The sequence below is a fragment of the Tachysurus fulvidraco genome, chromosome 18 (genome assembly GCF_022655615.1).
Source record: "Tachysurus fulvidraco isolate hzauxx_2018 chromosome 18, HZAU_PFXX_2.0, whole genome shotgun sequence".
In the NCBI taxonomy this organism is placed as follows: Eukaryota; Metazoa; Chordata; class Actinopteri; order Siluriformes; family Bagridae; genus Tachysurus; species Tachysurus fulvidraco.
This window is the reverse complement of record NC_062535.1, coordinates 17035315-17056146: the sequence shown is the minus strand read 5'-3', so window position 1 is coordinate 17056146 and position 20832 is coordinate 17035315. Positions and strand designations below refer to the sequence as shown.

Below are 20832 nucleotides of genomic sequence, written 5' to 3'. Positions count from 1 at the left end.
TCATTCATTATCAAACTCTAATTAAAATTTTTGTTGATGGCAGAAGGAACTCGGGTGATTTCGATTCTGACCAACAATCTGGGACGGAAACCGAAAGAAACAATGTGAGAGACATAGATATGGCTTGCATGTGGATGTGTGAGTGTGTGGATTGATATATTTTTGTAAATGAACAGTTACTGATATTGGGTTAATATGCAGGTAAACGAGACCAAAGGATCTTCCTTAAAGTCGTGCTTGTTCTTCCAGTCTGCACTGCAGGTTTTGCTGCTGTCTTGTGCTCCGTTCTGTAAGACTTCATTTCCTCACAGAGGTATTCCATTAAATGAACACAGGTCATTGTTGGTAATGTTGATTGTGGAAAATTTGTAATTTTTTTGTGAAAACTTTTCTATTACTATTTTGATATTAGCGGAATATTTTCAGTTTCTATTATTGGTGGAATTATGTTCTATATTTTATTTGGATACATGCAAGTTCTTATTTTGTTAGATCTGAAAAAAATAATTCAAATACATTTACTAAAAAAAAGAATTTAACAATGTAACTAAAAAAAAAATTCATTCTAAAGCAATCATTGACAGTGATATTCTGTTTGTTTTTGTTAATCTGGGTTCTAAGATAAGACTGATTGTGATGGATGACTCTGGTTCACTTCCAGACTAGAAGCCTAAGGGATGAAGACTTAGGGACCTGAACAATACATCTCAGATTTTGAATAAAACACATGAAAAAACTACTGTTACAAACCCTTTTTGTATTTGTCTAGGGGTCAGGGGTGCAACATTAAAATATTGAACAGGTACTGGAAATAAGTAATTATTGGAAACCACCAAGTCCACATTAGTGTCTTTTATTCAAGTGAACCATCACCAACTAATCCAAACATTATATACATAAATTTACAGACTATATACAGTCGAGAACCAAACCCAAAATAATTCACATTAGAACAGGGACAAGAGAAAAGAACAAGACCGTGCCAAATCAAGGAAAGAAACAAAACAAACAATCTTACTAAACCGGAAACAAAACTTCTAATCTAACTCAACCTTCACGATAAACCATACATTAAACGAAAAGAAAAATCTTCAGCGTGCAAGACGCCCTAAATACAGTACACTTACTAGAAAAAAAATTACAAGGAGTGGCACGTGTCACTAACCTAGTGTTCTAAACAAGTAGCAGTGGCTCAGTGTTGCACATGTACATCACGTGATGTCTTACCTGGTCTATCTCTTTCCCCGTTTAATACTGTCATTTGATAATTGATCAACCAGATAACAGTCGATAGGACACACCGTGGAGCACTTTGTTTAAAAATAAAAGTTGTCTTCAAAATGTCATTGCAAATGCATTTATCTATGTTCCTAACTGATAATAATAGGTATTACCTAAAGTAACTTTAGCTTTTTCAGAGTAAGTAAGCCGTTAACATAAAATCGAATAAACATAAAATTTGTTGACTAAAGCAGATAAGCTGAATGTAGATTCTGTGGGTTTAATATTGCTTAACTCGCAGCCTCTCATTCTTCCTTAAAAACTAGGCACTCTTCCAATTTAGTTCAGTCACTCTCTGCCCCTAGGCACTTCATCTTGGAAGAGTCCATTGCAGGGGAGTACAACTGTTTGATCTAAATAGTCCAACTTCATTTCACTCAATCCAATAAAACAAATAGCTTTTTCCACAAATTTCAATGACATTAAATATAAAAAAAGAAGCCTGTAGGTCAAAATGACATAATTATGAAATAATGATTCACAAACAATCATTTGCGCTCCCCTGCAACTTGAAGGTTACCAAGTGAGAGAGTCTAGGGGAAGTAAGTATATGGCTGAATTTGGAACGAGAAACTGAAACCACAGAGTGAACTTCGTACGGACTTACTGTGGAAATATTTACCAGCAGCTGAAAGAAAAACCATTAAAACATCACCAAAATGTTTCTATTATCTGAAAATCAATTTCACAAACAGAGCATTCCCAAATTCTCAAAAGTCAATTTATACTCTCATTAATTTCTCTTAGAATTTTGATTTCTTAGGTTTTTGATTTTTGATCTATTTTACTTTAGATTCAGTCCAAAACTACTTCTGGGCTCTTCAGCTATTGTGTCACACATTTCCTGATTGAAACTAGGAAGCCTCCCAATTCAGTTCTTACTTACTTCCCCTAGGCCCTTCAGCTCGGAAGAGTCCATTATACAGGGGAGCATAGCTGATGTTTGTAAGCATTAAATGACTTCAAATAATGGCAAGTGAACTTTACATCATGTCTCTGTTTATCTAGAATATTATAATAATACATAAAGAAGATTAAAAAAGGGGTGAAACCACATGATTATTGAATACTGTTATTAAGTTGAAATTTTATTCACCCCTACAAACTGGTTTCTCCTAAGTTATAGTGTCTAGGGGAAGTAAGAATGGGATTGAATTGGGTTGAGACTCCTGAAGAACATAAGCTCATAACATGCTGTACACACACAAAAAAAAAACAGAAGTGATCATGGAAACCACACCAGTGATATATTCTGGTGAGTATATAAGAAAATTCTTTGACAAAAATAAGACTCATGGGCCAATTTATTTAAATTTAAATTTAAATAAAAATTTAAATAAAGAAAGTCTAAATTTCCAGACTGACTGAATATTTTTATACTTATACTATACCCTATATACTTCCTGTTTTCAACAATAAAGATTAACCTAATGTGGAGAAAGTCATTTACCAACTTAATTCATAAAAGAAAAATGTTGACTCAAATGTTTCTTTTCTTTTATGCTTCAATATAATTGTTGTGTCTGTCTGTTGATCTGATCAAGAAAAGAATTTGCTTTTAAACTACAGGAAACCAGGATTTTGGTAACTGAACCTAAAAAAGTCTCTGGTATATAGATTCTGTGTTCTTGAATTTGGCTCTATAATTAATTACTTCCTATTACAAACTGAATCCTCAGAGTGAGCTGTATTCAAACTTCCTGTGGAAAAGTTTACCAGCAGCTGCAGCTAAACCCAACATCACAACATCACACCGTGTCTCTTAATTAAAAATCAATTTAGCGACCACAAAAAAATTACCTGGTTTTCAAATTTAAACTAAAATTTAGAATTTACACATTTATATCACTTTAGTTTTATAATTTTTTTTATTCTACAATGACTTATTCATAAATATGTTATGTTTGATAGTCATTATGGTTCATTTATCTACACAAAATAAGTCTTTCTTCCAGTAGTTTCAGTCCAAAATTTCGAGGCTCTTCAGCTGCTGCGTCACACATTTCCTGATTGAAACCAGGCACCCTCCCAATTCAGTTCTTGTTCACTTCCCCCTAGGCACTTCAACTCGGAAGAATCCATTATACAGGGGAGCACAGCTATCGTTTTGAAACAACCTGACTTTATATGACCCAGATGATGACAAGAGAACATTCAATGTAGAAGAACAAATAGAGTAGAAAGTTCTTGGGGTGAAATAACATAATCATTAAACTCTCTTAACAAGCTGAAATTTGATCCCCCCCTGCAACTTGGATTCTTCTAAGTGGAAAAGTCTAGGGGAAGTAAGTATGGGGTTGAATTGGGTTAAGACTCCTAAAGATCAAAAACTTTGTTACATTCTCTACACACAAATATATAACGGAAGTGATCAAGGAAACCGCATTAGTTATATATTCTGGTGAGTATATAACACAAATTCTCAATAAAGATAAATGGCTCATGGAGCCATGAGTTTAAATTAAATTCTTTCACTGGTGTGGTGAAGCGAGTTGACGCATGTCTCTGGTTTGGTCTGCTCCAAACAGGAATCTGTCTTCTAGTCTCTCTTTATCTCTGCTATCTTTGTTCTGTTTCTAAGTTGGACAGGAAAGCTGGCGGAGAGCTTCATTTTACCCTGAGGAAAGGGAAGATCAGGAAAATGAATGTGACTCTGCAAATGAGGTCTATGCTCTGAAAAGGTTAGCCCTTATAGTTCTCCCTAAAATTTAGTTTGGTAGTTTGTTCCTGTAGCTTGTTCCTCTTTCTCTTGAATGCATTTAACTCCATCATTCATGTTGTGAAACATTAAAAATTCTCATATGAGCATAATGGTTTGTAATAGGCATCTTTAGTGTGTAAAGGTTCTGTGTTTCTGTGTTTAATGAAAGTGAAGAGGTTTCTCTGCTCTCATCTGATGACCATCAATCCATGGACACTCCCAACACTTTTGAAGGAAATATAGTCCTCTTTTCTATTGGGTAAGCAAATTGTGTACTGTCCCTATGTACACACACACACACACACACACACACACACACAGTTTTTATTCTAGATTAATTAGAATTTTGATTTTTGATCTATTTTACTTTAGATTCAGTCCAAAACTACTTCTGGGATCTTCAGCTATTGTGTCACACATTTCCTGATTGAAACTAGGAACCCTCCCAATTCAGTTCTTACTTACTTCCCCTAGGCCCTTCAGCTCGGAAGAGTCCATTATACAGGGAGCATAGCTGATGTTTGTAAACATTAAATGACTTCAAATAACAGCAAGTGAACTTTACATCATGTCTCTGTTTATCTAGAATATAATAATACATAAAGAAGATTAAAAAAAAGGGGTGAAACCACATGATTATTGAATACTGTTATTAAATTGAAATTTGATCAACCCTACAAACTGGTTTCTCCTAAGTTATAGTGTCTAGGGGAAGTAAGTATGGGATTGAATTGGGTTGAGACTCCTGAAGAACATAAGCTCATAACATGCTGTACACACACAAAATAAAAAAACAGATAACAGTTGATATCACACACAGGGGAGAACTTTTTTTTTTTAATTAAAGTTGCAGTCCATTGCAGGGGAGTACAACTGTTTGATCTAAATTGTCCAACTTCATTTCACTCAATCCAACAAAACAAATAGCTTTTTCCACAAAGTTCAATGACATTAAATATAAAATAAAGAAGCCTGTAGGTCAAAATGACAGGATTATGAAACAATGATTGACAATCATTTGAGCTCCCCTGCAACTTGAAAGTTACCAAGTGGGAGTGTCTAGGGGAAGTAAGTATATGGCTGAATTTGGAACGAGAAACTGAAACCAGAGAGTGAACTTCGTACGGACCTACTGTGGAAATATTTACCAGCAGCTGAAGACAAACCATTACAACATCACCAAAATGTTTCTATTATCTGAAAATCAATTTCACAAACACAGAGCATTCCCAAATTCTCAAAAGTCAATTTAAACTCTCATTAATTTCACTTTAGTTTCACACAGTTTTTATTCTAGATTAATTAGGTTTTTGATTTTTGATCTATTTTACTTTAGATTCAGTCCAAAACTACTTCTGGGCTCTTCAGCTATTGCATCACACATTTCCTGATTGAAACTAGGAACCCTCCCAATTCAGTTCTTACTTACTTCCCCTAGGCCCTTCAGCTCGGAAGAGTCCATTATACAGGGAGCATAGCTGATGTTTGTAAGCATTAAATGACTTCAAATAATGGCAAGTGAACTTTACATCATGTCTCTGTTTATCTAGAATATTATAATAATACATAACGAAGATTAAATAAGGGGTGAATCCACATGATTATTGAATACTGTTATTAAGTTGAAATTTGATCAACCCTACAAATTGGTTTCTCCTAAGTTATAGTGTCTAGGGGAAGTAAGAATGGGATTGAATTGGGTTGAGACTCCTGAAGAACATAAGCTCATAACATGCTGTACACACACAAAAAAAAACAGAAGTGATCATGGAAACCACACCAGTGATATATTCTGGTGAGTATATAAGAAAGTTCTTTGACAAAAATAAGACTCATGGGCCAATTTATTTAAATTTAAATTTAAATAAAAATTTAAATAAAGAAAGTCTAAATTTCCAGACTGACTGAATATTTTTATACTTGTACTATACCCTATATACTTCCTGTTTTCAACAATAAAGATTAACCTAATGTGGAGAAAGTCATTTACCAACTTAATTCATAAAAGAAAAATGTTGACTCAAATGTTTCTTTTCTTTTATGCTTAAATATAATTGTTGTGTCTGTCTGTTGATCTGATCAAGAATAGAATTTGCTTTTAAACTACAGGAAACCAGGATTTTGGTAAATTAACCTAAAAAAAGTCTCTGGTATATAGATTCTGTGTTCTTGAATTTGGCTCTATATTTAATTACTTCCTATTACAAACTGAATCCTCAGAGTGAGCTGTGTTCAAACTTCCTGTGGAAAAGTTTACCAGCAGCTGCAGCTAAACCCAACATCATTACACCGTGTCTCTTAATTAAAAATCAATTTAGCGACCACAAAAAAATTACCTGGTTTTCAAATTTAAACTAAAATTTAGAATTTACACATTTATATCACTTTAGTTTTATAATTTTTTTTATTCTACAATGACTTATTCATAAATATGTTATGTTTGATAGTCATTATGGTTCATTTATCTACACAAAATAAGTCTTTCTTCCAGTAGTTTCAGTCCAAAACTTCGAGGCTCTTCAGCTACTGCGTCACACATTTCCTGATTGAAACCAGGCACCCTCCCAATTCAGTTCTTGTTCACTTCCCCCTAGGCACTTCAACTCGGAAGAATCCATTATACAGGGGAGCACAGCTATCGTTTTGAAACAACCTGACTTTATATGACCCAGATGATGACAAGAGAACATTACTTCATTTGTCTGTTTTATTCAATGTAGACGAACAAATAGAGTAGAAAGTTTTTGGGGTGAAATAACATAATCATTAAACTCTCTTAACAAGCTGAAATTTGATCCCCCCCCTGCAACTTGGATTCTTCTAAGTGGAAAAGTCTAGGGGAAGTAAGTATGGGGTTGAATTGGGTTAAGACTCCTAAAGATCAAAAACTTTGTTACATTCTCTACACACAAATATATAACGGAAGTGATCAAGGAAACCGCATTAGTTATATATTCTGGTGAGTATATAACACAAATTCTCAATAAAGATAAATGGCTCATGGAGCCATGAGTTTAAATTAAATTCTTTCACTGGTGTGGTGAAGCGAGTTGACGCATGTCTCTGGTTTGGTCTGCTCCAAACAGGAATCTGTCTTCTAGTCTCTCTTCATCAATGCTATCTTTGTTCTGTTTGTAAGTTGGACAGGAAAGCTGGCGGAGAGCTTCATTTTACCCTGAGGAAAGGGAAGATCAGGAAAATGAATGTGACTCTGCAAATGAGGTCTACGCTCTGAAAAGGTTAGCCCTTATAGTTCTCCCTAAAATTTAGTTTGGTAGTTTGTTCCTGTAGCTTGTTCCTCTTTCTCTTGAATGCATTTAACTCCATCATTCATGTTGTGAAACATTAAAAATTCTCATATGAGCTTCATGGTTTGTAATAGGCATCTTTAGTGTGTAAAGGTTCTGTGTTTCTGTGTTTAATGAAAGTGAAGAGGTTTCTCTGCTCTCATCTGATGACCATCAATCCATGGACACTCCCAACACTTTTGAAGGAAATATAGTCCTCTTTTCTATTGGGTAAGCAAATTGTGTACTGTCCCTATGTACACACACACACACACGCACACACAGTTTTTATTCTAGATAAATTAGATTTTTGATTTTTAATCTATTTTACTTTAGATTCAGTCTAAAACTACTTCTGGGCTCTTCAGCTATTGCGTCACACATTTCCTGATCGATACTAGGAACCCTCCCAATTCAGTTCTTACTTACTTCCCCTAGGCTCTTCAGCTCGGACGAGTCCATTATACAGGGGAGCATAGCTGATGTTTGTAAACATTAAATGACTTCAAATAATGGCAAGTGAACTTTACATCATGTCTCTGTTTATCTAGAATAGAATAATAAATAAAGAAGATTAAAAAAGGGGTGAAACCACATGATTATTGAATACTGTTATTAAGTTGAAATTTGATCACCCCTACAAACTGGTTTCTCCTACGTTATAGTGTCTAGGGGAAGTAAGTATGGGATTGAATTGAGTTGAGACTCCTGAAGAACATAAGCTCATAACATGCTGTACACACACAAAAAAAAAAAAACAGAAGTGATCATTGAAACCACACCAGTGATCTATTCTGGTGAGTATATAAGAAAAGTTCTTTGACAAATTTCCAAAAAAAAAAAAAGTGAAAAGCTGAGTGAAGCCTGATTCGTTGGTGCATTGTTAGAGATGTAATTACTGTAGTACCGTCGTAGCATTACTGGAGGGATTTGTCGAGGGGAAATAGGTCTCACTAATAAACAATCTAAATAAAGAAAAACATTCATTCATTATCAAACTCTAATTAAAATTTTTGTTGATGGCAGAAGGAACTCGGGTGATTTCGATTCTGACCAACAATCTGGGACGGAAACCGAAAGAAACAATGTGAGAGACATAGATATGGCTTGCATGTGGATGTGTGAGTGTGTGGATTGATATATTTTTGTAAAGGAACAGTTACTGATATTGGGTTAATGTGCAGGTAAATGAGACCAAAGGATCTTCCTTAAAGTCGTGCTTGTTCTTCCAGTCTGCACTGCAGGTTTTGCTGCTGTCTTGTGCTCCGTTCTGTAAGACTTCATTTCCTCACAGAGGTATTCCATTAAATGAACACAGGTCATTGTTGGTAATGTTGATTGTGGAAAATTTGTAATTTTTTTGTGAAAACTTTTCTATTACTATTTTGATATTAGTGGAATATTTTCAGTTTCTATTATTGGTGGAATTATGTTCTATATTTTATTTGGATACATGCAAGTTCTTATTTTGTTAGTTCTGAAAAAAAATAATTCAAATACATTTACTAAAAAAAAAGAATTTAACAATGTAACTAAAAAAAAATTCATTCTAAAGCAATCATTGACAGTGATATTCTGTTTGTTTTTGTTAATCTGGGTTCTAAGTTAAGACTGATTGTGATGGATGACTCTGGTTCACTTCCAGACTAGAAGCCTAAGGGATGAAGAATTAGGGACCTGAACAATACATCTCAGATTTTGAATAAAACACATTAAAAACTACAAACACAAAAACAGTAAAGATTATTGTATATAAATACCAAAGCCACTGATTCTGCTACAAAACAGGACACTGGTGACAATATTGTTTTTTATAAAAAAAAAAAAATATATATATATATATATATATATATATATCCAAAAGAAATGAGACAAACTAAAACAATGTGGGTTTTTTGTTCATGTATATAATTTCTGATTTTTTAAACAATGAAAATGATAACATTGTGTATGCTGTAAAATATTTTGTTGGTGAAATGTGAAATATAAAATTAATTTTTTATTCTGCACCTTTTGAAGTTCATATTTTTCTGTGTTGGGTGACGGTTGGTGTAATCTCACCTGTGCTCTTTAGAGATTTGAGTATAATGAGCTTCCTTATGTAATAAACTTTCATAATGCAATCAAACATAAATGATATCTTCACTTACATTCATGACTTTTGACAGACACCTCATTCAGAGCAAGTTACATATTGCTTCATTTAAACAAGTAATCAGTTTGCTCAAGTGGAAGGATTTGAACACTGACGTCCTGAGCAGTAGACCACCATCTTGAAGACTGAGCTTCCAAAGACACCAGCACTGAATGTAACTGTATATTATTTTGTTAAAAGCAGCTTTATTGTACTTGGGGATCGCAGAAAAACGTTTACTTTGAAATACTCGCATACTGGCGCCCCCTACTGGTGGTAAACTTAATTAACTGCTGATTGTAGAAAGTGAAAGCTGCAAGGTTTCGCATTTCAAATGTGCCTCACATTCACAAAACAGGTGAAAAACCGCTACTTTAAAATCATCTCTGTTGGCATTTAATGGGATTTCAAGAAAAAGAGCTTTCTTTAAACAAATTTTATTTAAAAAAAAAAAAAAAAGAATGTTAAATGTTTAAAGCCTTAAGCAATCTAACACCTTCCTCCATTTAAAACATACTAAACAACTGAAGTTGCAAAACCATGCAAAATCAAACTGAAAAAAGGAACTCAATCAAAAGAGATACATGGGGTCAGGTATGAAAATATAAAAGTCGATCGCATTGGATTTTATATCCAGAGCAGTCCTTTTTTCAGCAGTCTTTACACTGTGAATTTATCTCATCTCACAGGGCAACACGTTGCTCTCACTTCCTACTTTATTCTGAGTGTCTATATGACTGACAGCCCTGAGCAGCCAATCAGAAAGCGCAACTGAATTAATATAGAAACTGACTTCCACGTTACTGTCACATCAGACCATGGAGAGAAAGCTGTAAATAACTGTAGGGTTTTCAGGTCATCCATTTACTGGGTTCATAAACAATAGGTACTTTTTTAATTATATTTTTTATATGCTTATAATATGTATTGCTCTACCTCAATATGTCGAATGCTAACATTTAAAAATATGAATTGTTTGAAAAATAAATTGCTGCTGATTCGTCCATTTTTAGTGTTTTCTTTAAACTATGTGCTTAGATTTGTTTAGGTGAAAGTTTTTTATACGTGGCTTATTGTGTTAGAAATTGACACTAGACAACTATAACAGAAACTAACAATGGAGCTGAAAAGAAAAGGAGCACCGCCTTATAACAGGTAATAATCTACCACTATATAGGTTTATATATTAAGAATGCTATTTAAACTAGTATTATTTATAGTGTGTTATGTAGCAGTTTGGCGTCGTGTCTTTTTTACCGTAGAAAAGTTACTTTCGTTTTCATAAACACAGTATTTCGAAGACACTTGTTTTAAATGTGATTTCTAAATGAAATTCTAATGTGTCGTTTTAGTCATTTTGGAATACAACAGATTCGGAATTATTTCGAAAATGCTTTTGAAAAGATGTGAGAAAAGAAAAGAAAAATTAAATTGGGAAACTGCACTACCTGAAAGCTTTCAGATTTCAGGGGCTTTTAATAATCTTCCTGCTACAGAACGGTGTCTTTATATAAGTTATAAATAAACTCATTAGAAATGAACATACATACAGCACATTTACAGTACCTACACTAAATGTTTTTACACTGTTGCAAAAAAAAATGGGGGAAATCTTTCATGTTAAACGAAAGCATTAAATTAAATAAAAATACATTTACTAATACCATCAGTTAAGAAATTGTATTGTTGTTGCAAATTTAAATATTCGCTTTTAAATACATTTTTAAAAGGTATTAAGAGACAGCGGAAATCTCTGACACCAAAATATTTCACTTATTGCTAAAATAAAAGGGACCTTTCAGCTTAGTAGACCATCAAACACATCAGATCACAGTGACCTTCTCTGTGCTCACAATATTAATACATTAATTTTACTGAGGAATCTTAAAATCACTACTTATATCAAAATAATTGGGCCAGGAGAATAATAAGTACATATTATCATGGAAATCTCTGTGTGTGTGTGTGTGTGTGTGTGTGTGTGTGTGTGTGTGTGTGTGTGTGTGTGTGTGTGTGTGTGTGTGTGTGAGACAGTGACAGTGGCAGACAGGAACTTTGCAGACATTCAGTGACATCTTACGTGAAAATGGAGACAGATGCTTCTATGGACCTGAATTTCAGTTTTAATAAAGAAGAACCAGATCATTCCATCAGTTCACAGTAAGGGAACGGAATAATGGTACAAATCTCTGAATACAAATCTACTCTAAAACTCTACTTATGGTTGGTGTTACATGTGGGTGGTGTAATGTTGTAATGTTGTATTATACAGGGAATTTACCTGTAATATCAATCTCAAGATATTTCCAATACATTTTCTTTTGTAAAACTGCAACCATATCATCTCTCCTCATAAGAAGTTTGGTTACTCTCTGTTCAAAAATAAATGTTGAACAATATGTTTAGGTTTAGGAGTTCCCTTGGATGGTTGGTGTTAGAGTTGGTCTTGGTGTGCCATGCTAATCTTATTCAAGGTAGTGTTACAACCCAGTCCAGGATTGGGCTGCACAGAATTATAGCTCGGGCTGAATGGATAGACATACAGAAGTGTAATGATAGTTTTTGGGTGGGGCAAGGATGCATGATTTTAAAGTGGTGCAAAATAGTGCAAAACACAGAAGAAAAGTAATAGTACAGTGGTGATTATTAACACCATATCAGCTGTTCAGTGCAGAAACAGCCACAGAAAATAAGCTATTTTTCAGTCTATTTGTTCTGGCTCTGAGATAACTGTAGCGTCTGCCTGATGGGAGAAGCGTAACTGGTCCGTGGTTGGGGTGAGAGGGATCTTTGATGATGCCCCTCGCCCTTTGCAAACAGCGTTTTTTGAAAATGTTCTCCAAGGTGGGTACCACTACCAGGATTGGGGGAAAAATTAACTCTTAGATTTGCACAACAGATCACTGCACTAACATGTACTGTAATTGTTCATATTTCATAGAACAATTATTCAATTCAATTCAATTCAAGTTTATTTGTATAGCGCTTTTTACAATAGACATTGTCTCAAAGCAGCTTTACAGAACATAAACACAGAGCAGAAGGTAAACATAATTAATGATAAAGGAAATAACGAATAATAAAAGAAATAAGAATTAGCAGAATAAAAATTCTAGATTATTATTAGATATATATAGTTCACAATGTGTATGTATTTATTCCCCTATGAGCAAGTCTGAGGTGACTCAGGCAGCAGTGGCAAGGAAAAACTCCCTTAAATTGGTAAAGGAAGAAACCTTGAGAGGAACCGGACTCAAGGGGGAACCCATCCTCATATGGGTGACACTGGGGGTGTGATTGTAATATACAGTCAAACAAATGTTGTATTGGTGTAAGGATCATGGACTTTGGATCTCCTTAGTATCACAGAGTCTAACTGGAGATGTTTCAGGATTCTTAGAGTCGGCCTCGGCTCAGTGGACGTCCAAAGGCTTCGTCCCACAGAGGACGTTAGGAGCTGGTACAGTGTCTGGATGCCTTGGGATGGGTATAAAGAGAGAAGCAGTGGAAAGGGATTAACATATCTGCTGTTCATAAAAATGTGCAAGTCTGATGTACTAGTGCATGATACGATAGGATGTATTATGTGTACGCCTGACTAAAGAGATGAGTTTTTAATCTACGTTTAAACTGGGAAAGTGTGTCTGAGCCCCCAACACTATCAGGAAGACTATTCCAAAGTTTGGGAGCTAAATAAGAAAACGCTCTACCACCTTTAGTAGACTTAGATATTCTGGGAACTACCAAAAGTCCTGAGTTTTGTGATCTCGGAGAGCGTGAAGGATTGTAACGTGTTAGAAGACTAGTTAGATACATGGGAGCTAAACCAATAAGAGCCTTGTATGTAAGTAGCAGCAGTTTGTAGTCAATTCTAAACTTAACAGGTAGCCAGTGTAGAGATGATAAAATTGGGGTTATATGGTCATACTTTCTTGTCCTAGTGAGAACTCTGGCAGCTGCTTTATGGACTAACTGTAACCTATTTATTAAAGATGCAGGACAACCACCTAGTAATGCATTACAATAGTCCAGTCTAGAGGTCATGAATGCATGAATTAGCTTCTCAGCATCAGATACAGACAGGATGTTTCTCAGCTTGGCAATATTTCTAAGGTGGAGGAACGCTGTTTTGGTAGTATCAGCGATATGATTTTTAAAAGACAAGTTGCTGTCTAATATAACATTGAGGTCTTTCACTGCCGAGCTACTAGTAACAGTACATCCCTCTAAATGGGAGTTAAGTTGTGAGAGTTTCTGTGCACTGGTTTTTGGACCTATGAGTAGTATTTCTGTCTTATCGGAGTTTAACAATAGAAAGTTGCAGCTCATCCAGTCTTTTATCTCACTAAGGCATTGAGTTAATTTGGACACTGTGGCTATTTCATCTGGTTTTGATGAGATATATAACTGTTTGTCGTCAGCGTAACAATGGAAACTAATCCCATGTCTTCTAATAATGTTCCCTAATGGAAGCATGTATATAGAGAAAAGCAGAGGTCCGAGAACTGATCCTTGAGGGACCCCATAATTAACTGGTAATAAACTGTATATAAGTATAAGTATGTTATTCTAATAATATATTCACTTTTAAGTGTTTTAAAAGAATTCATGTGCAGAACGATAAACACTTTATTAAGGAAGCAACCAAACAGATCCGAATAGTAAGGAAGCTCAATAAAACAGGTAAGCAGTCAGTGAGGTTAAAGTACAGAGGAGAGCAAGGCAAACAGAGAGTAATCCAATAAGATAAGATAAGATAAGATATACCTTTATTCGTCCCAGAATAGGGAAATCTCTTTGTTACAGCAGCAAAGAGAAAGAAATAAACATTAGTAATGGAAATAAACTAAAAACATACAAAGAGCACTTGGCTAAACAAAAGCTTGGTACGCACAGAGTGACAATACTTCACTGGTGTGTGAAGTGCATGCCACTTAAATACCTGGAAGGAACAAAGAAGTTAGTATTCATTGGAACATCTCCTTGGGGGAGTGGCTGGGGTTGTTCTCAAACCCATATTAAATTATATTGTAGGCTTCTATTGTCAGGGATCAGCCCGGACTTCTGGCCATGTGTTATTGTTGTTGTCACGTGTCTGCCCCCCCCCCCATCTGCTCCTCGCTGTTTCCACACCTAATTGTATCTCATTGTCTTTCGTATAAATGTGAGCCGCGTTGCCGTTGGCAGTGCGGAATCATTAGTTAGTTCGTCCTTTACTGTCTTTTCTTTATTGTTTATTAAACCCATTCATTTGAAGCTATCCTGTGTACGGGTCCGTCTCCTTCCTTCCCTGGTTGTGACAGAATGATTCCGCTGACAACTCGAGGAGAACGTCACCTCACTTCATCCGCGGGGGGTGTTGCAGGCCCGTGGTGGAAAATTTCTCCCACCCTCCCTCCCTTTTCCTCAGTTCGTCGAGGCGAGAGTGTGGCCGCGGTGCGTCAGGAGACGCTGCTCGGCACGTTAGCTAAGCTGTGGATGTCGCTCGTCCCTTCAGCTCGGTGGACATCACTCGGGCCTTCAGCTCTTCTGTGGACTTTGCTCGGCCCTTCAGCTCAGATGCGGACGTCGCCTCGGACCTTAAGCTTGGCTGTGGACGTCGCTCGGCCCTCTCTGGCTGCGCCGCCGTGTGCCCTGCTCCCCCCACCTGCCTCGCCGTGTGCTTTGGCTCCCCTCGCCTACCTCGCCGTGTGCCTTACTTCCCCACCGGCCTCGCCGTGGTCCTTGCTCCCCTCACCTGCCTTCACCGTGGTCCTTGCTCCCCCCATCTGCCTTTGCCATGGTCCTTGCTCTCCCCATCTGCATTTGCCATGGTCCTTGTTTCCCCCATCTGCTTGCCCCCCACCCCACCCTCTTCGGACCTTGTCGGGATTTGGCGTTTCGGGAGCCGTGCCTCAGGGGTACTGTCAGGGATCAGCCCGGACTTCTGGCCATGTGTTATTATTATTGTTGTTGTCATGTCTCTGCCCCGCCTTCGTCTGCTCCTCCCTGTCTCCACACCTGTTCCTAATTGTATCTCATTGTCTTTTGTATAAATGTGAACCATGTTGCCGTTGGCAGCGCGGAATCATTAGTTACGTTTAGTCATTGTTACGTGTCGTCATCTATATTGCTTTGGTTCTCGTCATTTACTGTCTTTGTCTTTATCGTTTATTAAACCCCATTCATTAGAAGCTATCCTGTGTACGGGTCCGTCTTCTTCCTTCCCTGGTTGTGACATCTGTCAGTCACAGGATCAAATAAAGTCATGTACAATGTACAAAAAAGTGCAGAAGATGGAAGGCAGAGATTTGAAACAGGGATCACACGACAGGCACTGAAGGAAAATCACAAAACTTGAAAAAGAATGGGTTTTATACTGAAAAACTGTGGGATTTTACAGGGATTTAATACAGCAGTCACGCCGGTCTTCGGTGTGAAGTATCAACATTCGTTGCTTACCGAGCCGTTCATTTTTTTGCCACGTTTAAACAGGATGATGTATTTTAAATGTGAATTTACAAGTAACCAGTTATCAATTTCCAACAGAGAAAAAGAAAAGAAGATACAAAAGAAAGAAGAAGGACAGGAGAAGAAAACCATGTATTACAAGTTAAAGGAAATGAAAGAAAGCAACACCAGACTTAAGGAAATGTTGGAGGGAGTGACTACACAGTTGACTGAAAAGGAAGAGGAGAGCAATAGACTTAAGGGACAGTTACAGGAAGTGAATACACAGTTGACAAACAAGGAAAAGGAGAGCAATAGACTTAAGGAAAGGTTACAGGATGCCAATCATTACAACAGGAAATTAAAGGTTAGTATCATTTTATGGAAACCATTTTTATATCTCACATCATACTGTCTCACTGTTATAGATCAGAATGTGCTTACTACATATACCTGCCTAAACATAACTGCCTCTTAAAGGATTGGTTTGTAAAATATCAATGTCTCAAAACATTTATCTGCCTATTCTGTAGAAGAATATTCATTCTTTCATTTGGCTGACCTCCGTTCTGGTTCTGGTTCCACTGGGTATTGGATTATATTTTGGTTTTAAAGGTAAATGCTGATGAAACAACAGCTACCAAATTTTAAATCCAATATTCCCACTAAAGTTATAGATTATGCTGTAGACCACAGTATTATCCATATTATCTGCTTTGTTTTGTATCAATCTGCTTTTTAGGACATGAAGTGAATCATCCTGAGCTTCGACTGATGTTAGTGGGGAAAACTGGAGCAGGAAAAAGTGCATCAGGAAACACCATCCTGCGTGAAGAAGCCTTCAGAGTCGAGGCATCTCCTGCATCTGTGACCACAATCTGTAAGGTGAAGAACAAACTCCTGGATGGAAAAAACATCACCATAATTGACACTCCTGGTGTCTTGGACACATGGCTAATTTCGAACCGAAAGGCCAATCATGCACATGATTGTATCTCCATGTTTTCTCCCAAACCTCATGTCTTCCTGCTGGTGATCAGGCTGGGAAGATTCACGGTGGAGGAGAACAATGCTGTGAAGTGGATTCAGGAGAACTTTGGAGAAGAAGCTCTGAATTTCACCTTGATTCTGTTCACTGGTGGAGATCTGCTGGAAAAAAAGCCAGTGGAGAAATTCATCAGTAATAGTTATGAGCTCAGGAATCTTGTAGATACCTGCAAAGGTAGATATCATGTTTTAAACAACTATGATAAAAGTAACCACACACAAGTCACAGAGTTGTTAGAAAAGATCAATGTAATGCTACACTTGAACATGGGTTACTTTTACACAAAAGAGAGTAGTAACTTTAAGAGCAAAGAGATGGCAATCAGGCAGGAAGAGGAATTAAAGAGGAAAGCTTTGGAAGAAGAGCAAAAGAGCAAAGAAATGGCAATCAGACAGGAAGAGGAATTAAAGAGGAAAGCTTTGGAAGAAGAAATGAAAACGGAGGAGAGAAGGAAGATAAATGAGATGGCAATGAATCTGAGGGACGAGCAGTATGAGAACAAAAATCTGAAGGCAGAGTTAGAAGGTGCATATAAGACATCTTTCTGGTTTAAGGTCTCAGCTGGCTTCATAACTCTAATATTTATCATTGTGTTTTGCAAAAAGAAGTAAACTAGTCGAAGCATTGGGGGATTTTCACAGCTAATCAGGCCATGGCTTAAAATAATAGTTTGTGTTATCTTTAAAACTAACAGCAAATTGAGTTTAAACTTACCCGTTTTCTAAGTTGTTGTTTTTTTTGTTTTGTTTTTTTCAAATACTTTACATACTATCTTACTTACAAAGGTTTTACAAATGATAATAATAATGGAGTACACAAAATGTTGTGTTGTCATGTTAGGATTTGTAGTGAATGTATTTAGATTTTTTTTTTTCATTCATTCATCTAAGTGAAAATTTCTAATTAATCAACTATGTCTTGATTTTTTTTTTAATGCTTCAAGACTACTGAACCCCTGTCAATGTTCGAGAACATTGTGGCATGACCATGAAAATTCTTTTTCACATACATTTAATTTTACATTATTAAGAGCTAACACTTTTTTCCTAGTAAAAAAAAGATATTTTCATGAAAGGTACTTGACAGAGAAATCTTTTGTAAGTCTTAGCGTTGAAATCAGTTATTAATTAGGATCTCACTGAAGGTTTTGCCTCTGTCCTGTGCTCCATTTTGTAAGACCATTTCCTCACAGAGGTATTCCATTAAATAAACACAGGTCATTGTTGGTAAAATTTTTTGTGAAAACTTTTCTATAACTATTTTAATATTAGTGGAATCTTTTATATTTCTATTATTTGTGAATTTATGTTCTATATTTTATTTGGATACATGTGTTTAATTTTCGTATTTTGTTAGTTCTGAAAAAGTTCATTCAAATACATTTATTAAAATATTTAACCTTTACTAAAGAATTTAACAATGTAACTAAAAAAATTCATTCTAAAGCAATCATTGACGGTGATATTCTGTTTTGTTTTTTGTTAATCTGGGTTCTAAGATGAGACTGATTGTGATGGATGACTCTGGTTCACTTCCAGACTAGGAGCCTAAGGGATGAAGAATTAGGGACCTGAACAATACATCTCAGATTTTGAATAAAACATGAAAAACTACAAACATAAAAATACTAAAGATTATTGTATATAAATACCAAAGACATTTGGTTCTGCTACAAAACAGGACACTGGTGACAATATTGTTTTTTTTTTACAAAAAAATAATTACAAAAAATATCCAAAACAAATGAGACAAACTGAAACAATGTGGGTTCAATGAGGATTGCCCAACCGCGCCCCCCCCCAAAAAAAGTTATTTAAAAAAATATCGCACTCCCTATTGTGAAAAATATATGCGTGTATGCCTAAATAATTGTGTAAGTAGGAAAAAAAAAACAAAAAACGCAAAACTGCATTTAGAAACAGTAGAGTCCCCCCTCCGCTTCCTCACAATGGTTTGACACACTGCCTGCTTTCCGAGTACATCTCACATACTCTGCACACACGAGTCAGGTGTGTGGCTGCGGCTTATTATTTTATTATTATAATTGTATTATATAAATATAATAATCTTATTATTTTATTCACTTTAAATAAAGCGATTCTCTTTAATGTAGCTGATGCAGATTCATTCATAAATATGTGTGGCAAAAATGCTGATTACCGACGTCATTTTCCATGAATCTGCTGTATAAGCGATTAATATCTTACTGTATCTAGTTAACGTTAGCTTGTTTACAATAGCTTGTTGCATAGTGCACTGTAACCTTTAACCCTTTTTTAATTCCTAGTTTTTATTGTTGTGATTATTTTTATGATAATTTTACTTTCTTTGAAGAATTTTTAATGACGCAGTCTCCATGCTACAATAATAATCTTTATAAGTACAATTAGACTATTATTTGTGTCCCCCCTTCAAAAATTGCTCATGAGAAATTTTATATTTATTGTCCCCCCTACTGTTAAATGAAATTTACGCCGATGTGTTCATGTATATAATTTCTGATTTTTTTAACACCATGAAAATGGTAACATTGTGCATGTCAGAAGATCATGTTGGTGAAATGTGAAATATAAAATTCAGTTTTTATTCTGCATATTTTGAAGTTTGTATTTTTTAGTGGTGTAATGAATCTCATCTGTGCTCAGAGATTTGAGTATAATGAGCTTCCTTATGTAACATAAAAAACTTTCATAATGCAATCAAACTTAAATATGTTAACTTCAATTCATGACTTTTGGCAGACACCTCATCCAGAGCAAGTTACAAATTTAAACAAGTTACTCATTTAAAGCAGTTTGCTCAAGGGTACAGCGATTGTAGCACTTGGTGGTAGTGCTGGGATTTGAACTTGTGACCTCCTGAGCAGTAGACCACCATCTTGACGACTGAGCTTCCACTGAACCCTTTCACACACACCAGCACTGAATGTATCTTTTTTTTGTTCCAAGCAGCTTTATTGTACTTGGGGATCGCAGAAAAACGTTTACTTTGAAACGTTTACTTTTCACATACTGGCGCCCCCTACTGGTGGTATAATTAATTAACTGCTGATTGTAGAAAGTGAAAGTTGTAAGGTTTCGCAATTTAAATGTGCGTCACATTCACAAAACAGGCTAAGAACCGCTGCTTTAAAATAATCTGTTGGCATTTAGTGGGCTTTCCAGAAAAAGAGCTTTCTTTAAACAAATTCTATTAAAAAAAAAAAACGTTAAATGATTTGATTACTGATTACAAAAATAATGCAAAAGTTTAAAGCCTTAAGCAATCTAACACTTTCCTCCATTTAAAACATAATACTAAACAACTGAAGTTGCCAAACCTTGTAAAGCAAACTGAAAAGAGGAACAGAATCAAAAGAGAAATGAAAGTATAAATTATAATAGTGTATGAAAATATAAAAGTGTCAGCGAGGCGGGGATAAAATACACCCAAATGCAGAATAGCCCAAAAATAAACAGGTTTTATTAACTAAAAAACATGTAACAAATAATAATAATCTAGGTAATCTAGGTAATAATCTACCACTATATAGGTTTATATATTAAGAATGCTATTTAAACTAGTATTATTTATAGTCTGTTATGTGGCATTTACATTTTACATTTACATTTACAGCATTTGGCAGACGCCCTTATCCAGAGCGACGTACATAAGAGCTTAAATCTCTAACATTGAATACATTAATGCTGGTTCACTAGGTTACATACTTAAGATACCATGAGTTTAAAACATTTGTTCAAAGTTACAATGAAAAAGTGTCAAAGGTTTTTTTTTGTTTTTGGTTTTTGGTTTTTTTTTATGCAAAAGATAAGGAAAGAAGTGCTAGTTGAAGTGTTTCCTGAATAAGTAGGTCATCAAAGCAGTTTGGCGTCGCGTCTCTTTTACTGTAAAGTTACTTTCGTTTTCATAAACACAGTATTTCGAAGACACTTGTTTTAAATGTGATTTCTAA

At 35.6% G+C, this 20832-nt stretch overlaps 1 protein-coding gene and 1 long non-coding RNA gene across 4 annotated transcripts; both read left to right on the top strand.

Annotated features, from left to right (window-relative positions):
- Positions 1 to 736, top strand: LOC125139455. Its single transcript, XR_007138505.1, has 3 exons — positions 1 to 104; positions 202 to 313; positions 662 to 736. It is a non-coding gene; the product is annotated as an uncharacterized LOC125139455 (long non-coding RNA).
- A 9480-nt stretch (positions 737 to 10216) lies between these two features.
- Positions 10217 to 18585, top strand: LOC113639668 (GTPase IMAP family member 4-like). Of its 3 annotated transcripts, none has more exons than XM_047803552.1 (6): positions 10217 to 10289; positions 10486 to 10558; positions 11438 to 11563; positions 15932 to 16199; positions 16366 to 16447; positions 16575 to 18585. In XM_047803552.1, exons 2-6 carry the CDS (start codon positions 10521 to 10523, stop codon positions 17489 to 17491), a joined length of 1431 nt encoding a protein of 476 aa, XP_047659508.1. In that variant the 5' UTR covers positions 10217 to 10289; positions 10486 to 10520; the 3' UTR covers positions 17492 to 18585. The 3 variants fall into 3 exon arrangements, with proteins under 3 accessions (XP_047659508.1, XP_047659511.1, XP_047659509.1); XM_047803553.1 differs by having other exon boundaries at positions 10220 to 10289; positions 10442 to 10558; XM_047803555.1 differs by lacking the exon at positions 11438 to 11563 and having other exon boundaries at positions 10218 to 10289; positions 10442 to 10558.
- The last annotated feature ends 2247 nt before the right edge of the window (positions 18586 to 20832 follow it).